Raw genomic sequence first — 18,832 nt, 5'->3', positions numbered from 1 at the left:
TTTTCTTCTCTTTTTTTTTTGCCTCGGTATGCGGGTTGAGAGTAGAAGGGGAACCATATCAACAAGAAAAGCAGGGACTCGGAAATAAGAAGGGAAAGAAATAGAGGGAGGAGGAAACTAACGAGCTTCAAGGTCTTTTGCAAGGGGAGCGCCGACCCCAAGGCTCTTTTTCATTTTTTCACTACAGGGGACCAGAGCATTTAATAAAAATGTTATATTTATAGGTCCAAATCCGTCAACCCACAGGTGCGAAATAATAAATGAATTTAGAAGGAAAAAAAAGAGAGATAAACCTGTTTAAAGAAAAGAAACAAAATTTATTTTTCTGAACGAAATTTTGTTATCCAGCCGATATACACTGATCGTTGTGCAGAAGATTTAAAATTCTGCACTGAAATTGCTCAGAATCTTTGACTAAATAACTGACCAACGCTCTTTTCAAAAAGAAAAAAAAAAAAAAAAAAAATCTTTTTTTTTTGGGGGGGGGAGTCAAAAGTTTTATTGTTATTCATTATAAACTCATGTCACAAAACAAAATAATATACTACCACTTTATTAAAAAAAATTTGCATTCATTGGAAATTGCCGTTCGGAATAGCGCTATAAAACATACTGTTTAAAAGTTAGCTTTAAAAGCTTGTCGAATTCAAAAGAAAAATTAATTATTAAAACTAAGATACACTTTTCTTTTAGATTTTTCATTAATCAAAAGTTAATAAATGATTGTAAAGAAAAAAGTTACAATTCAAAGAATGTGTAAGGTCACTTAATGACTGAAATATGCTATTTTGATTTAAAAGCACAGAATCAAAACATACCATTCCTTTCAATCAATAGCTGTCCCGGTGGACGACTGATAATCATTTTATGATGATCCGATTCAAATTTTAGTGGTCATGGACCAACGAACACCGTTATGTTCGTGTCATATTAATTAGTTGCGTAATCTTATTAAATTAATGTACTAGTTAACTCATCATTAAATACAATTAATTTCAGTTAATTAACTGAATCTTTGATTTAAATAATTTTTGCAAATAACTACATTGGTAACCCCGTAAATTAAATAAATAAATGCATTATACCATGAACACCCTTTGCTATAATTGGACCTCCAATAAGGACAGTTATAACAAATTAAGTACGTAATCCTAGGCAGTTTAAAGGAGAATAAAACTAAACAAAAGTGGAAAAAAATGAGTTAATTTTGTTCATGGAGAATAAAAGCGAACAAAATAAATGTCCCCATTTTCACGAAATTTATAATTTTTTAAACTCAAATATATTCGATATATATATTTACCGTGAATGACAGAAATCCGACTTTCATTTGGTGAATGTCAACAATAAATAGTCGCTTTGGTGAGTGTCCGATATATATTTGTTATATCCGATTTGATATTAATTTGTTCGTTGATATTATTGCATTTATTTGATATTTTAATATCTGCTGAGGTTAGATTAGAAAAAAAAAACATCAGTATTTGGAGTACCAGTTAAATGCATACTGGACAGTGGCACTTGATCTTTAAAAAAAAAAAAAAAAAAAAAAAAAAAAAAAAAAAAAAAAACATTGATGTAGGGCATACAGGACAGTCGCACTGAACCTTAAAAAAAATGTATACCGGGCATTGACACTTAACTAGACCTAGTATATATTTTGGATGTTTACCAATGTGATTGTCATCATTCATCGGATGTCAAAAACCACCAATTTCGGTCATTCACAGTTACATTTACAAGCATAGTATTTCGGGAATTTAATATGAAACGAATCGCATAACAAGAAGTTTAATGGCTGGTAAATTTAAATATTGGCCACTATGGATTTTACCATCACGAAATTCATTAGAGGACAGAGAAATTTTTAGGCTTAATTTAATTTCGAAAATAAAAAAAATAGAATCCTCACCTTTGTGATGGCAGTCGCTGAGGAACCTTTCCCAACTGGTTCATTGGTGACTTGCACAGCAAGATGAGGATTGTCCAGTAGAGGCCAGGCGCCTGACACGCTGCACGTTTGCAACTCGTCATAAAATGTTCTCAAATGAGGATCTCCAAAGAGAGCACAATGGCTGTAAGACACTGGTGCAACACTGGCTGGTCTGTACGAGTTACATTCCTGGTGCTGCCTAGGAGGTTTTTGGAATCTGTGGCCCCCAGATGGCCTGTTAGGACCACGTGAAGGTTGTGGACCCTTCAGCAAAACACTTTCACAGTTGTACGTTTTTGCCCAGTTAGAGATCAAGGTCTGAAAGGAGTGGTATCCGAGGTTACCTCTACATGAACGACCAGTTGCTTCCATACAATCGTTGTAACTTTTCAGTAGGCTGCAGTAACGGTACGTTGCTGATTCAACTACATTGTCCTCGTCCAGAGCTCGACTGTACTGTTTGGAGCAAAGGTGAACCTTGCAATCGGAACTTGCAGCTGTAATTATAATTTTAAATTAATCTACGGTAACTAACAGCGCATAACTAACAGTCTACATAAGAAATCAATGTTAATAAGAAATTTCAGAAAAAGCTGAACCCACTGCAAAAATTATGGCTTTGAAGCTATTTTTTTAATTCCTGAAGCTTATGATAATTATGATGATTATGAAAAAAATTGCTGGCCAAATTTTTCTAACATTTTAAAATTAAATACCGACAGGACATTTTAAATAAAAGCAAATCTGAATGTCACGTATGAAAAATTAATAAAATTTTATTATTAATAACAATACTAATAAATTGTATATAAAGATGTATTTATCCCTGAAATAACTCAACACCAAATCAGAATATTTACTTCCCTCTGACTCCGGCTAGTTCCGGTTAGTATCTCATGAAAATTGATTAAATAAATGAATGAATGAATTGATTAAATAATTATGAATGCTCGTGAACTTATCAATAAGTTGTAGTTATTGCAAATTAAATAAAAAATATAATATCACTAATTTACTAGGATAGGCTGAAAGTTTTAAGGATCACATGAAAACTTTTACTGTTTTCGTTGGAGATTTTCCTATAATAATTGAAGTGGCGGTAAATTTTATGCTTTAAATTTTATTTTGATTGAATAAATTTTATTTGTAATGATTTTGATCTCCACTGTATTATATAAACAATGTTTTTAACATATATGTAATACCTGATGGTCATACTATGAAATTTCTTAAATGCGAGCAAAATTAAACAAGTTAAGCGTAATTTTAATTGTTACTTTGCTATCAGGGGCCTCCCTGGCCGAGCGGTATAGCCCACCAAACGCTGTGCGAAGCGTGGAGGTAGCGTTTTCGAATCCCGTTGCTACTCTGGAGGCATCTACTAGTTGTCATTCTCTGTACAGTAATATCTGTCCTTCTACTTGACAATAGTTCATAAACCTTAACAATGCACAAGATTACCAATGCACCAATTATAATTATTATTAACAATGCACCAATGCACAAGAAGTGAAGAGCAAGAATTTTCGGTTAGAAATCAATTACTAATGGCTCTAAAGATCTGATTTTTACTCTTCAAAAAATAATTAAGTTTTTACTCACGATTATTAATATCAACTTGTATATGCTTACAATTTTTTTAAAAATTTTTAATGATGTGTTCACTAATTGTATTACAACAAAACTACAAAGAGTAATTGTGATTTTTTAATTACAGCCTCTATTTTGACTCACGCAATGAACCAAGTTAAACATGGTTGCAATAATCCATTACATATTCAGATTTCAGATAAAACGCTATTCCCATAATTGTTTCATATAACTCGATTAATTAAAAGTTAATAAAGCGGATACTGTTTAACACTTCGGCACTTTATGTATGATTAAAATCACACATTATTAAAGGGTGTTTATATTTATATATCGTTCCCTTTCTGGAACAATAACAAATGTTTGCCTAATCAAATGCAAGCATATTTCATAAGTCGATGGTGTTAATTCAATTGTTTTTTCTTTTTTCTACGACACTTCATCCCATAGTTACAATATCAAGTGTTTTTCTTCCCAGAATTTTCATTTCTTTGTTTTTGTTAAGTACTGTTAATCAATATTTCTAGTCTTGTGAGATAAAACTTTCCAGAGACATTGTCTTCTAGAGGAGATGTGAAAAATAATCTCATATACACACTTTGATATCTACTCTTATCAAGTGTATGGTGTCAATCACATTTTGGTGAATTGCTTGCACTTCGTTTTCTCTTTTTATTTCATTCTAAATTTAATTTAACTAATAATTTACTTACAAACACTTTCACCTAGGAAAATAATAAATTTGGAGGCGGAAAAAATAAAATGAGTACTATACGAGTAAAGTCTGAAAATATAAGAAAGATAATTGGTTTGCAAAAGCATGAATAAAAGTAAAAATATTAAAAACTAACGGGCTGGCAAAAGCATAAATAAAATAAACACATAAAAAGATAAATTGAAATAATAAAAGCAGACGATAAAATTAGAACACCAGAAAGTTGTTGATTTTTTTAGAATTAGTTTTGTGTGGAATTTGAGTTTTCATATATCCCGTTACGGGCACTTTATCTAGTTGTTTCATAATATTTTATCTATCCCACTACGGGTGAGTTTCCTTATATCCCGTTACGGGTTTTTCTTGCTGTTTTATGATCTTTTCAATATCCCGTTACGGGTACTTCATATTTGTTACTGTTTGTGTTGTTTGTTAATAAAAGTTTTTTATAAAAAAACTTAACAGTTCTTTAATATAGCTTGATACGCTACAGTACTTTGAAATACAAGGATCTTCATTTAAATAAAAAAAAAATGAAGCAATAAGAAACTGCATTAATTTCAATAAATAACAGTACAAAACTATAGTAAAAGTCTTAGCTCTTTAATGGTCCATTTAACCTAGGTCCTAACCTTAAATTTAGTTTAACTAATAGTTTACTTACAAACTCTTTCACCTAGTTAAATAATAAATTTGGAGGTGGAAAAAATAAAATGAGTACTTTTAAATACAAGGGTCTTCATTTAAATAAAAAAATCAAGCAATAAAAAACTGCATTAATTTCAATAAATAACAGTACAAACTATTGTAAAAGTCTTAGCTCTTTAATGGTCCATTTAACCAAGGCAAATGATGAACTTTAAGATAATACGCCCACATACTTTTTTAAAAGAGTTTGAAGGTGCATCTAGCAGTCACCTTGTCTTAAACTTTTTGCGTGAAAAGCTAAGATTCGATTTTTTTTTTAAATCATGAGTTTACGAAGTTGAAAAAAAAAATATTTTATTCCAAACGAGTTCATTAAGTTTAGCTACGTGATCCACGATCCCAAGATACGAATTCACTATGAAGATAATGTGTGTGGGATTTTATTTATGTGTTTACAGACTTGATTTACGGACGCGTATGATTTAGAGTATCCGGTGTAACGTATTGTAAAAATCATCGTGAAGAGAGGTTGGAAGGTTGGTTACATAAATTAAATTTCCGTTTAGCATGATTTTCAATTTTAAAAATTATTATTTTTAATAAAATTAATTTGAAATTTTCAAAGTTAAATTTTTTTTTATTTTATTTTTATTTGAAGATAACTTAAATTTTGTTTTCATTGCTTCCCATTTTCAGTCGACTTGAAAAAAAAACCCTTTTTTTTCTTTTTTTTTTTAGTTTTGTGTCTACAACTTTGGTCCGCGAGTAATCAAAATTTTCATGTATAATAAATATCGCTTGCACAACTTAGGGCATTGACATCGGAGACAGAGCAACAGTTCAAATTTGAGCTTTCTAGCTAGACAAAAAGTGATTGAAATTTCGATTATATAATGCGATAAGAATTCTACTTGTAGCGGTCAGAAAAAAAATTCTTGAACTGTGACTCAGCATTTAGCTCTAACGAATTTAAGCACTCCAGCTAGTCAGAGAACAATTAAGATTTTGGCAAGCGATAAATTCTGTCCGTAGCAATCAGGGAACAATTTAAATCTCTGTTGCTACTATCGGGCACACAGCTCGAGAAATAAGATTTGGGCCCTCAAATTAGTTGGAAAGTTGTCTGTAACGATAAATTCAGTTGCTATAAACTAAACTCATTAGCGCGACAGCCCATGAAGGGCCAAAGCCTACTGTGCCCACCCTAGTTTTCTCGACTTTGGGATCTAAGATGCAGACGCAGATGTTCCGATTGGGTGGTAAGCCGCACGCAGTGCCCCCTTAGTGTTTAGTACCTAAACATGTTTGGTACTCATTTTATCGATCCACTGAAGGGGTGAAAGGTTGTGTCAACCTTGCCCGATCCAAGGATAGAACCCCAAACCAATTGCTCAGTTGCTATAAAATGACGATACTTTTGCTTATAGAGACCAGGAAACAACTTGGAATTTGAAATTGTCACCAGGCACAGAACCAAACCAGATATTCGAGCGATATTGTTAAAAAAGTCGAAATTTCAATCGCAAGATTCCATAGACTTGAACACGAAAGCGAGTTAATAAACACAATTTACTTTTAATTCAAGTTTGCTATTGATAAACCTGAACACAAACAAAACACAAGACTATTAAAAGAAGCACTATTCTGCAATGTTTAACTACTAAATACTATTTCTCTAGCCAAGTTGAAGTGCTTGTACAAATTAATTGCATAACGCATAAGGAAAGAAATGATAACGGTAGATTAGAACTTATGGAAACGTTCTATCAGAAAATATTTTCACGCGACGAATACACGCCATGAAGTCTAATAACATGGACTAATAAATTAATCTAAGATATTGCTTTTTCCTATTGAGCCTATAAATTTCCCAATTAAGAAAATATGCAAGGAATGCATATCCCAAGACAGATATAATCAAATTCAGTATTATGAAAGGCTACAATAAAACTTAAAGCCAATGAGTTGGCGTAGAATAAATATAAAGAGATGACACATACATTTAAAGGCGCCAATAATTGGAACAAATGACAGCTTGTAGTAATAAAATTTGAAAAGAAAACCCGGTCATTCTTAAAATAGAAACAAATAATTAATTTATGAACAGCAAGAACAAAATGTAACCAGAGTAGAGAAACAATAATTTTAGTCTTACGTCATTTAAAGAGTAATATGATAAATATGCTTTTTTTTAATAATAAATTTCACTTGAATTTTTTAATATTTTAAGGGGTTTTACGCACTTGCATCAGCTAGATTAAAAAAATGAATTTTTTTTAAAAATTTTCATAGAACAATACAGTTTTTCCGAGTTAGCACTTCGTTATTCTTTTTAACAATTACATCAGGTATATATTAAGTTTATTTTATTTATTATTTTTCTTTCCTGTACATCTGAAATTACCGTGTATCCTATGGCATATTAGTAGGCTCATACAAGCCCCAATGCTCTTAAAATATACTCATACGGTCATGATTTCGTTGTGCTAATGCTTTTACAATTTAACCCTTACAATTTAAGACTTCGACGATATAGTAGTTATAATATCGCGATGTATCACCAGCGCATATTGTTATTTCACGTTATATATCCAATTTTATATTACTACTTCATATTGGTCGATATTTTTGTTACCTGAATCAATTTCAAGACTCACGAGAACATAATATTTCAATATTATCACCATTGATTTTATTTGCGATATAATCGTATTCCATATCTATCGTTAGTAGTAATGATCGCGATATTATATGATTCAATAGATGTGGTTATCGATAGTACTTTCAACATTTAAATACCCAATATTTAAAGTAAGATTTTGCGATTTGCAAACATAATCTATAACTTTAAATATTGACTAGTTTCGAAATCCCTGAGTACAGAATCAGTATCAAACAGAGGGTTGGTTACAAGAAAATCTTTACTTATTTACATAAATTATTCCAAGAATCAAATAATTTTAATTATTATTATTATATTAATTCTATGCGTAACAAATCTTTCAATGATTTTTAAATTGTCCAACAATGTAAACTCATTTTACAATTTAAATGTCAGTGTCAAAAAATTAATTCATCAAATAGTTCAACGGTAACATGTTAAAACGAGGAAAACTTCACCAATTTGAATAAATTGTTTCACACACACATTGAATCCCTTTATAAACAATTTACATATTTTAATTATCATATTAATTCTGTGTTACAGAGGCAGCTGCCGATGGTTTTTTAAATCATCCAACAATATCAAATTTTTAAAATTCATTTTACAAATTGAACTGTCCAACACGTTAAAACAAGAAAATCTTCTTCCAATTTGAACTAATTTTTTCACGCAAATATTATTAAATACTAGAATATTATTAAAACAAAGTATTTATTTATTCTAATTGTTATTATATTAATTCTATGTATAACAGAGTCTGTTGTGAATGGTTTTTAAATTGTCCCTCATTGGCGTCATTTACGAATGTTGAACATAGGAGAAAAGAAAATATGAATGGGGTACAAAAGAGACTTCCTTTTTAGATGGATTATGAGTACCGGAAATAGTTCATTTAAAAGATAAAATTATGAGCTATGTTCTTAACTTAGTGACAATTCATTCCAAAGATGTCGGAAGTATACTTCCATTCAGAATCTCGTCGACAAATCATCGCTAAACGACGGTGTTGGCGCGTCCTTTATTTTTATCTGAATGATGTGTATGCACGCGCTTGGCGACCCCTATATACTGGATCATTCATAAAATAAGTGATATCGTCTTCTCAATTATTCAAAGTAACACCAGAGACAAAAAGGAATAAAAAATAATTTGGTTCATCTTCACTTTATGTAAAATCAATGAAGGAAAATCGAATCGAAACACAATACGGTGTTACTTAATTGTTTCACACTTACAAAATTATGGAAATATTCAATACTAAATCTTAAGAAAACATTCTTTCGTTTAACTTCAAATGTTTTTGAAGATGTTACATCGCCAAGTTGTTGGCACAATTTGAAAGATCATGCTTGAAGTTTTTAGATATGGCGCCCTTATTACCCATGCCAAATTTGCATCGGCCAACGACCAAAATAAGTATAAAGTAAAAAAACAAAAACAAAAATTGATATTAAAGCTACCACTAGTATTTCTAAGGAATAATTCACTTTCACATTGTTACGACTTCGTAAATAAGAAATGAAATACCTAACCCATACCTGCCAACTTTTAATTCCTTCCATTATCATTTTTCCCAGTGGTATTAAAATGAAATTAAAACTTCAATTTTAAGCAAACAAATACGTTGCATTTGAAAAATCATAAGTTGACAACCATGATAGTAACGTATATTAATATATGTGCTTAATTTTTGTAAGAATAGTGGTGATCAAAATCATTTAAAAATTAAGCTTATAAAAGAAAAAAATAGTATGTATTTACTACCACTTTAAATATGAAAATAAAATCTTCCGGAAAATCCGGAATTATTGGCAGGTATGACTTAACCCCTTGGGGACGGGTGATTCAGAAAAGCATTCGTACAAAATCATAATCAAGTTGTAATTAAATGAAAAACGGTAACTTAAATGAAATCGTTGCTAATTTGACAGACTTACTTTTGCTTTTACTTTAATTATTGTTTGTTTAATCATATATATAATCAATGTTAAGTCAAAGTATAACTAAATACTAGTTTTATTTTGAACTAAGTAATGGTGAATTAAATAAATCAAACAATTGTAACTCCGCCCACAAATAAACTGCTAAAGAAATACTTTGATTACCAGTTTTATCTTTTTACCCTGATTGATACGATTTTATGCTGGCACGTATTTGTGAAAGGGTTAAGTTAAATTTAACAAGTTAATGAAAAAATTGAATTTTAGTCTTATTGTTATAAATATTTTACGATATCTTATGAGACAATTGCAATATCGTCTACATAAACGCTAAACATGCTAAAATATCTACCAAAGCACTACCAAACTATCTTCCATTGATTTTCAAACTTTCAATTTAGTGTTAAAAAATTTGAGAACCTTTCGCTTTTACAAAATTATCAATTTCGAATAATGAAACTTGTTTAGTTATGTGAAAGTTCATCGATATCAAATATTTAAACTTTTTTTTTCTTCCTTACTTAGTTTTGATTTGTACAAAGAGCGATATTTACACTAGAAAGTTCTTAATCAATTTTATATTTCTCTTGAATATTCAACCAATGACATAAATATATTATACTAAAACACTTGTAATGCAAAATTTCGAAAATGTAATGTTTAAAAAATGAGTGTTTGTAAAGGTTCATACATTCAATAATTATATAATACAAATTAAACTAATACAAATTAATTTCGTCAAAGTTATAAATTTTTACGAAATTTAGGATTAAAAAAGTATAAAACTAAAAAAAAAATCTATAATTCAAAGTAAAAAGTTACTTTGAATCATGGAATCTATAATCAAAACATTATTTTCTCATCATAGCTAAAATGCAGTGTTAATTGTATTTCACAAGAAGTAAATGAAAGACCCAAAGGCAGAAAGATAAGGGAGAAACTCCCCTGAAATAGATTAGTAGAGAGATCTTCCCCCGTCTAATTTTTTTTCTTTTTTCCTCCCTTCCTTTTTTCTGAACATTTTAAGGGGGTATTCACAAATTGCGTTTTAATAAAATAAAAAATGTGCAAAACTTTTTTTACTTGGAAACTCATTTTTTCTTTCGTTTTTTTTTTCTTTTTATAATAAAATAATCAAGCAGTTAAGGAGTTGATAAGCTCCAAGACTGCGAAAGCTGACAAAATTTGGAAAAACCAACAATTAATGACGATAAACAAACTAAAACAAATTTAATGACGATAAATAGGAAAAAGAAACTAAGTAGTCTTGCAGTAGAATAACTAAAAGGTAACATAAACATAGTAACGCTATTGAAAAAAAAGAACATTCTAATACACATTTACTTAACAGAGTGGCCACTTTTCAAAAACAGTTAAAAACTGATTGAAAAAAATCGACGAAAACAAATATTTTAGCAAATTACCATCGACCAAAAATATTTGCAAATTAAATGTCTGTGTCACAACTGATTAACTTAGATACTAAAATTGATGTGAAGTTAAACCACTTAACTATGGAACCTTGTTTAATGACGATAAAGATAAATCTGAACTTTCGGGAAAAAAAAAACTGGTAGTAAAACTATTCCATATCTATCTTCTTTTTTTTTTTGGCTGGGGAGGGGATAAAAAAAAAAACCTTGCTACCAAAACTTATTGATGGTTCATACGGAAATCTCCCCTAAAAGTATCAAGTTATTCAAGCATTATACATTTCAAGTTATTCATATATTTAAAACAAACACATTTCTTGCTTTCTTTTTCAATAGTAAATTGAAAATATGCTAGGAAACATATTTTAATCTCTTTTAATATGTTTTGAATTTTATTAGTCATCACATCTTGCAGTTTCATACCTGCACACTAACTAATACGCTTTTTGCAAAATTTTAATAAGTAGTACACATTTAAAAACCAAAGTGGCTTTGCATACGAGCTTTTAACCCTTTCGGGACGGGTGATTCAGAAAAGCATTCGTACAAAATCAGAATCAAGTTGCAATTAAATAAAAAAACGGTAACTTAAATGTAGTCATTACTAATTTGACAGACTTACTTTGCTTTTATTTTAATTATTGTTAGTTTAATCATATATATAATCAATGTTAATTCAAAGTATAACTAAATAGTTTTATTTTGAACAAAGTAATGGTGAATTAAATAAATCAAACAATTATAACTCCGCCCACAAATAAACTGCTAAAGAAATACTTTGATTACCAGTTTTATCTTCTTACCCTGATTGATACGGTTTTTTGCTGTCACGTATTTGTGACAGTCGGCGCGAAAGGGTTAAGTTATTTATATGTAGTGGCGGGGATAATATGTTTAAATGAATAAAAAAATAATATACTAAAACATAAAATTAGCAATCACAAAAATAAATTTTTACAAAAAACGTAGACAGTTGGCGGCTCTTCACTTTTAGTTGCCCATGGCAACCCTGCCTTTGCCCACTCATCTTGTCAGAACTTATTTGGAAATATTAAACGTAGTGGTGATAACGTACTATTGATATTTACATATAATTTTTTTCAACTTTCGCAACCACTTTTTAAGTTTTCTTACGACTGTACACATCCTCATGTGAACACAATATTACACATTATTACGAATTGTTTTGTTTAATATTTAAATCAATAACAATTACTGTGCATTTCTGAATTATAATTTACATTATCTTTTTAAAACGTAAACAGATAAAAGTATAACAATCAAATTTTCCTAGTTTTAGTACTATGTTAACAATGTTTCGATCCTAACAATTATTAATTTTTACCTACTTTATTTATTACATTCACACTCCTAAGGAAAGGTTAATTTCAATAACAAAAATATTTTAAAACAAAAATAGCTTTTTAAATTGTCCAACCAGCACAACTATAAATTTATAGTTATAACATTACTTATAAAAATACATTATAGTTGTAACAGTACTTAGGAAGCAATAAAAAAAATAATAATAATAATATTCTGTAATGATTAAAAAAAAATCGAAAATGCACCGTTATAAGATAGCTTTACACAATTATTGGAAAAAACGTTTATACGCATTACGCTGTTTCAAAATCATTCTAATTTTCAGTCAGAAGCTTTCCATCTAGATATAAATTTAGTAAACAAACACTTATAATTAGGTTAAAATTATAAGTTCAGTTATAAATTATAATACTATAATTTATAACTGAATGTGTTATGAGTAAAATATGGAAACAAAACTATCACATATCAAATTTAAAACACGGTTTCTCTTGAATGGAGGGGAAACTATTATTATTTCTATTTTTTTCCCGACAATTAAACCATACGTGACTATTGTTTACTTTTCTCGATATAACTAAATATATTTACTTATGAATGTTTATATAATTATAATAATACCCATTTAAAACCAGTGGTAATCAATAAATCCTTTCACTTTCTTCCTATACATACTTAAAAAAAGGAAGGAAAAAATAAAATTATCTTACATAATTTTGCAAATAAGCCATTTATAATTAAAACGATATTTAAAAAAAAAAAAAAAAAAAAAAAAAAAAAAAAAACGATGAAATCTACGTAATTTTACAATATTTAACTTTGGATTTCTCACGATTTTCTAAACTATTAATAAATTTTGCATTAATAATTAATATGCTGGTGAAACTTCATGTAAAAAAAATTTTTTTTTTCCAGGATTGCAAACACTATTGAAAAACAGCAGTTAGAAATCACGATAATCAAAACACTGAACATTTTAGGTAACAATTGAGACTAATAAGGTTACTTACCTAATGTCAAACAGCAGACGATAATCAGAAGATGAAGAAGAACTGGAATCGGGGCGTTGGCGGGGCCGCCAAAATGACCGGGCCCCATCACGGCCCATCCCCTGCAACACACAATAATGTTTTACCGCTGTAGCAGTTATCAAAATAATCCATAATAAACATCCAGCACAAAACACATGGGAGCGCTAACTATCACTGCAATACGCAACGCAAACGATCGCTCAATGTTCACTCATCGGCGACTAAACGACGAATGAAAATATTTTCGCCCTCTAGGCAAAGCTTCACAAAACAACACTGAACTCCGATTCGATTGGGTTTTGAGGGAAAGTTTACAAAATATCAGACGCACGAGAAAGAGTGGCGCTTTATTTTCTTTTTTTTCATTTTTCTTTTTTTAATTGTGCGGTATTTTTGAGCTAGCAGAAATCTTTAGATATGAAGTGGCTTATAACAGAATCTTTCTTTTAAGTTAATTGAGCACATTTGATTGATTATTTAATGAGATTTTAGTTGTTATCTAACCCACCGACAACTAAGGAAATTTTCGTAGTCTTAAAAAATATTTTTCTGTAGTTAGGTATTTTCCATACTTTCTCAGGCAATGTACAGATGATTAAAAAATTAGAATTAAAAGAATTTTGCCTACCACAATCTCGGAAGCAATAAAACAAATATATAGAAGGACAGTTTATCGCATTAGGAAATCTTTAACTCAGCGTTTTGGATGTTAAAAAATTCCTGTTTCAGAGATGGCACAGGAGATTAAAAAAAGTGGTAGAAAACAAATTCATTTTTATTCATTTACTATGTTTCTAATCAATCAATTGTTACTACCACTATTGCTTACATTCCAAATTTTTCTAATTTAAACCGAAAACATTCTTTGCATTCACTTTAAATAGTAAACGTGAAATAATATGCTACCAAAAGTTGCTAATTTTTATCTCTTTTAATAAAATTTTGAATTTTATACCTTTATTGCTGCTTTATCCCTTTAAGACCTTATGCAGTTTTAAAGTACTTATTTAATTATCTTTTTTGATCTTTTGTGAACTTAACCACTTAAAAATTAAAGTCGCTTTATGCACACAAAAATACAGTATTAAATTTGAGATTTAAAATGTTTGTTATGGATATTTTTAATATTAAAATGCAGCTATTAGAGAAAAAATTTCTTTAATTAGTTTAAACTTGTTGTAAAATTACTATATTTTAAATTAATATATATAAATATAGCATAATAAATAAATGAAAAAATAATAATAAAAAAATAATAAAAAAAATAATAAAAAAATGGAGAAATTTGTCTTAGTGGAGGACTTTTTTGATGGAATTATTCGACATTTCAGTTATATGGAGCGGAAAATCACGAGAACTCTCACGGTTAGCCTAACGGCAAGGGAACTCTAACCCATGATCCATCTACCACTGAGGATATTTTACGTCAGCACTGTGAGCGGTGCGAGCCGAGTGCGAAATTCGTATCGATCAGCCATCGCTGGGATTCGGACCCAGTTCAACAAATTGGAAGGAGAACGTTCTATTATTCCCTGAGTCACCACCTCTCTCCCAGAATTATTGATTTGTTAAGGAAACTTGGAGGACTTTGTGACTCCTACAGATTTAGCGTAGACCAGTCACTATTTTGTACACGGGGGTGTCTTCGGCCAGCAAACCGCTTGAACGCTGTTAATTTTTTTTTTTTTTTTGGAGCAATTTTACCTATGTAAAAGCAATAAAATAAAAAAAAAAAATCAAACAGTTTCAAAACTTTAAAAAAATTTATTGAATATAAACTTTAATAATTAAAAATTGGATTTAATTACTAATGAATTGGAACATTTCATTTATAACACGTCAGCCAACAGAGCAATACTGCAACATATAATAATCTTTAAGTTGAATAAAAACTTTAACTAAAGATTTAATGACAGTTAATGAAAGGACTTTGCAAATAGACCAGTATTTTAAAATACCCCTCGAATGAACTGTTTTACTACAATTGATTAATTACAGTTCATAAGCATTTTTTTTTATTGTTGTTCAATATTTTCCTTAATTCTAATTTTCAAAAGAGATTGGCAAACTATTTTAAAATAATGATAGAAAAACATTGTTAATGTATTTATTTTTATTTTTAAATCAATATCAATCCAAATGAAACTTAAATAAGTGCAGTTACTTAGAAGATTTTGGGAAAATAAACGAATAATAATAAATGCAATCAATACGTTTACAGTTTACAATCAGTTTATAGTACTGTTTACTGTAATCATTGTATGTTAACTTCTTTTAATCGCGTTACATTCCTTTACCCCTTCAAAGCAGAATTTTTATTAAACGTATTTTTTATTTATTTGTATATTAATTTATATAAAATAAATGAAAAATTTTGCATTTTAATAATTAGTGCACATGGAACACTGGTGATTTTTTCTGCGTTACTCTTCCAAACTCAGCTCACTTTCGAATAATTTTTCAAAATTGTTCTTGTTTCAACAAATTGATATTTTGAAAAATCCAAAAGAAACAGCTTTTTATCATTGAAATTTTTTTTTTAATTTGGTAAAGCAATTACTGATAAATTTTTGAATATGAATGGGAAAAATAATGTTCAAGCTTTTTTTTTTTCTTTTCTTTTGATTTTGCGTTTTAGTACAAATATGATTCCGATAATTTAACAGATTCTTTTTAGTAGCTATTAAACATTTTTTTATAATTAAAAAATACCAAAATATAATTTCGCTTGCAATTAGATCGTCAGGAAAAAAGATATATAAAAGGGACACCGGTATTCCAGTTGCTTCAAAGGGATATGCAAATGTATTTTATTGAACATGCATTGATTATTAGGTGGTCTTAAGGAACTAATACTAATAAATTCACAGTTCACACTATTTAAAAACTATAGTTTTGACAGCGATAATTTTATTGTAATTTCAGCACTTATATATACCATTAAAATATTATCTAAGTTGACATTTTTTTTTTATTATTGAAGTAAATAAGTACAATATCCCTATTTAGTCAGTTTATATTCCCACATGAGTTGGGGCTAGAAGAGAAGAAAAGAAAGATACAAAGGGCACAGCAATTCATCTTCCTAGTACCGCCCCTCCCCGCCTTCGACACACAACGAGTTTGCTCCTTTTCTTTTTTTTTCTTCTTTTCTTCTATTTTTTTTTCTTCTTCTTTTTTCTTTTTTTACAGCTCGCAATGCATGTCACCAGTGTGCGCTGCTTATCGCTCTAGTGGTGATCACGCAAAATCATATCTTCCTACACCTTGATTACGACCTCCCCTTACAAAAAAAGAAAGATTCGTTAAAGAGCAAAAAAGAAAGAAAAGAATAGTTTTCTTTGCTCCATTGAAGTAATGATTCAGAAGTCGCTCATCTTAACACGTATTGTAGTGCATTGTTGAAATTAATAGTTTTACTTACTCTGATAATCATGATACTCACTCTAAATGTGAGGTGATCAATGTTATTTACTTGGCAGTGTTATCATTATTGAAACTGATAATAGAATTTCATACACATACCTCCCACCACTTAAAAAGAAATTCATTTTTTAAACCAAGCTATATCAATATATGTAAGTAACATTAAATGTTTTTTCGCAGTGAATAAAAAATAATAATTACACAACAAACAAACAGAGATACACACATGTTTTTCAAATACCTATCAAGAACATATTTTGCAAATATTTATTTCCATATTTTATGAAAGTACATTCTATAATATGGATAGTATTTCCTACTAGTGTCACGAAACGCGCCTGTGGTTGCAGTTCTGTCAGTCTCTGGAAAGCTACAGATTATTCTTATTATGTTTTGAAATTTACAACGTAATTAAATCTTTGAAGATAAAGTTAGAGAAAAAAAAAGAAGAAAAAGAAAACAATAAGAGTGAGTTAATAAGTCAAACTATCTTACCATGGGGATGGAAATAGTGCCAAAATGCCATGGACAATGTTTAAAACAGACAGAAAGTCATTAAAAATTAGCATTTTTTCTTGAATTTCTCAAGTTCGGAGTGGGACATAACCTTGTTTCTATCTACGTAGAGCTTTTGCTGGATGGATCTTAGTGCTTGGGACTTCAGGGGGGGGGGGAGAGATTCAGTATAACCCAGTATACTTATCCTTCAAGTATACTTATCCTAGTAAACTTATTTACAAAACCAAGTTATTAAACCATAATTAAATCCTCTGTTACTGTTCTCGCTTTTAGTCAAAATATCTTACATAATTTTTATAGCATTTCTAAAATCTACGCTTTAATTTTTTTTTATTCTTGATATACTATCACTGTGCCACACAATAATTAGAATATAAAAGATTTGGTTTTTCATGCGTTTATTTGTTTCACATAAGTTTATATAGGTTGGTTTTGGTTATATATATATATACTTTTAAATTCTGGCAAAATTAACAAAAATAGGTTTGTGAAACATGTGAATGACTAAAACCCAAATTTGTGATAATAAATGTTTATTTATTTTTTATTTATTTTTTTTTATAAAAACACACATTAATACAAATGCAAACTTTTTTGTGGAGCAAATAAGTTTATTCTAATACATAGCTTGTAAGTTGCATTTTCATTGCCAATTTGAAAGCTACAAAAATTTACCAAATGTCTATGTCAGCCTTTTTTTTTTTATTATTATTATCAAGAATCATCCATCCCAGCTCATAGATTAAAGCATTTTTCGCAGTTAAACGTATTTTGCATCTCTCGAACTAAGTTAAATAATACTTTAAAAAAAAATATCCGATTTACAATTTTCCAAAATTACAACAAAAATTTTTTTAAAATCGCATTTTCTAAAGTTACTTACACTGGTTGATAAGTCAGAACAAAATTGTTGTCCTCCGATCAGATGTCAATGACCACTTTTTCTAAAAACACCCCGAAATATAGAACGGGCAGTGCAGCTATCGAATACAATGAGGAAATAAATAAATGCAACAAAAAAAAGGGAAAAGTTACAAAGTAATGTGACAGTGGCAACCATAGATTCCTCTTTCAAAAATACTCCCCCAACCATGTTCCTGGTTTCTTTCTTCAAGAATTACCACCCCCTCTTTTCTGTTCGAATTCCATCATTCGAAAAGGGGATTAGACACCTCCAGTCCCTCTAGCTTTTCTAAAGAAAGAAAAAGTCCTCTTGGGAACCCATACATACATATTTCCACAGCTGGGTCGACCTTCTCAGGGTTGTTTTGAATAGGAAAAGGGAATGCCTGGGTCATTTCGTGGAAAAGAAATGTAACCGGTGCTATATTTTGTTGAAAATCGGGCACGTGAAACTTAAGAGCTAAAAAACTAAACTATCTAACCAAAAAGTTACTTCAACATGAGTTTTGTCAGTCGGGTTTTGGAACCGCAGTGATTATGCGAAGTTACAGGAGTTGGATGAAAAATACTTCATTACTAACCCTACGTAAACTATCTTTCTTAAAGCAGTAAATGTTATGGAAGATTTTATACTACAAAACTGTTACCAGAATTTGATATGGGGTCCTTTTTGCCCACGCAGACATCGACCAAAATGAAAGCA

At 29.7% G+C, this 18,832-nt stretch overlaps 1 protein-coding gene across 2 annotated transcripts in view; it reads right to left on the bottom strand.

Moving 5' to 3' along the window:
- The window catches only part of LOC107436728 (repulsive guidance molecule A), a 49,766-nt gene that overhangs the window by 11,735 nt on the left and 19,199 nt on the right, over positions 1–18,832 (bottom strand). The window contains exons 1-3 of one of the 2 annotated variants that reach the window (XM_071186672.2): positions 18,110–18,201; positions 13,261–13,361; positions 1,913–2,430 (exon numbers count right to left, since the gene is read on the bottom strand). In XM_071186672.2, the coding sequence (XP_071042773.1) occupies positions 1,913–2,430; positions 13,261–13,348 (606 nt within the window). In that variant the 5' untranslated portion in view covers positions 13,349–13,361; positions 18,110–18,201. Of the gene's footprint in view, positions 1–1,912; positions 2,431–13,260; positions 13,362–18,109; positions 18,202–18,832 lie in introns of those variants that run through there. The other variant, XM_043043335.3, reaches the window with a different exon arrangement.

Source organism: Parasteatoda tepidariorum, chromosome 9 (genome assembly GCF_982258835.1).
Source record: "Parasteatoda tepidariorum strain Cologne lab strain chromosome 9, Ptep-v5.0, whole genome shotgun sequence".
Classification (NCBI taxonomy): Eukaryota; Metazoa; Arthropoda; class Arachnida; order Araneae; family Theridiidae; genus Parasteatoda; species Parasteatoda tepidariorum.
The sequence above is the reverse complement of the archived record's forward strand: the minus strand, read 5'-3'. Positions and strand labels throughout refer to the sequence as shown.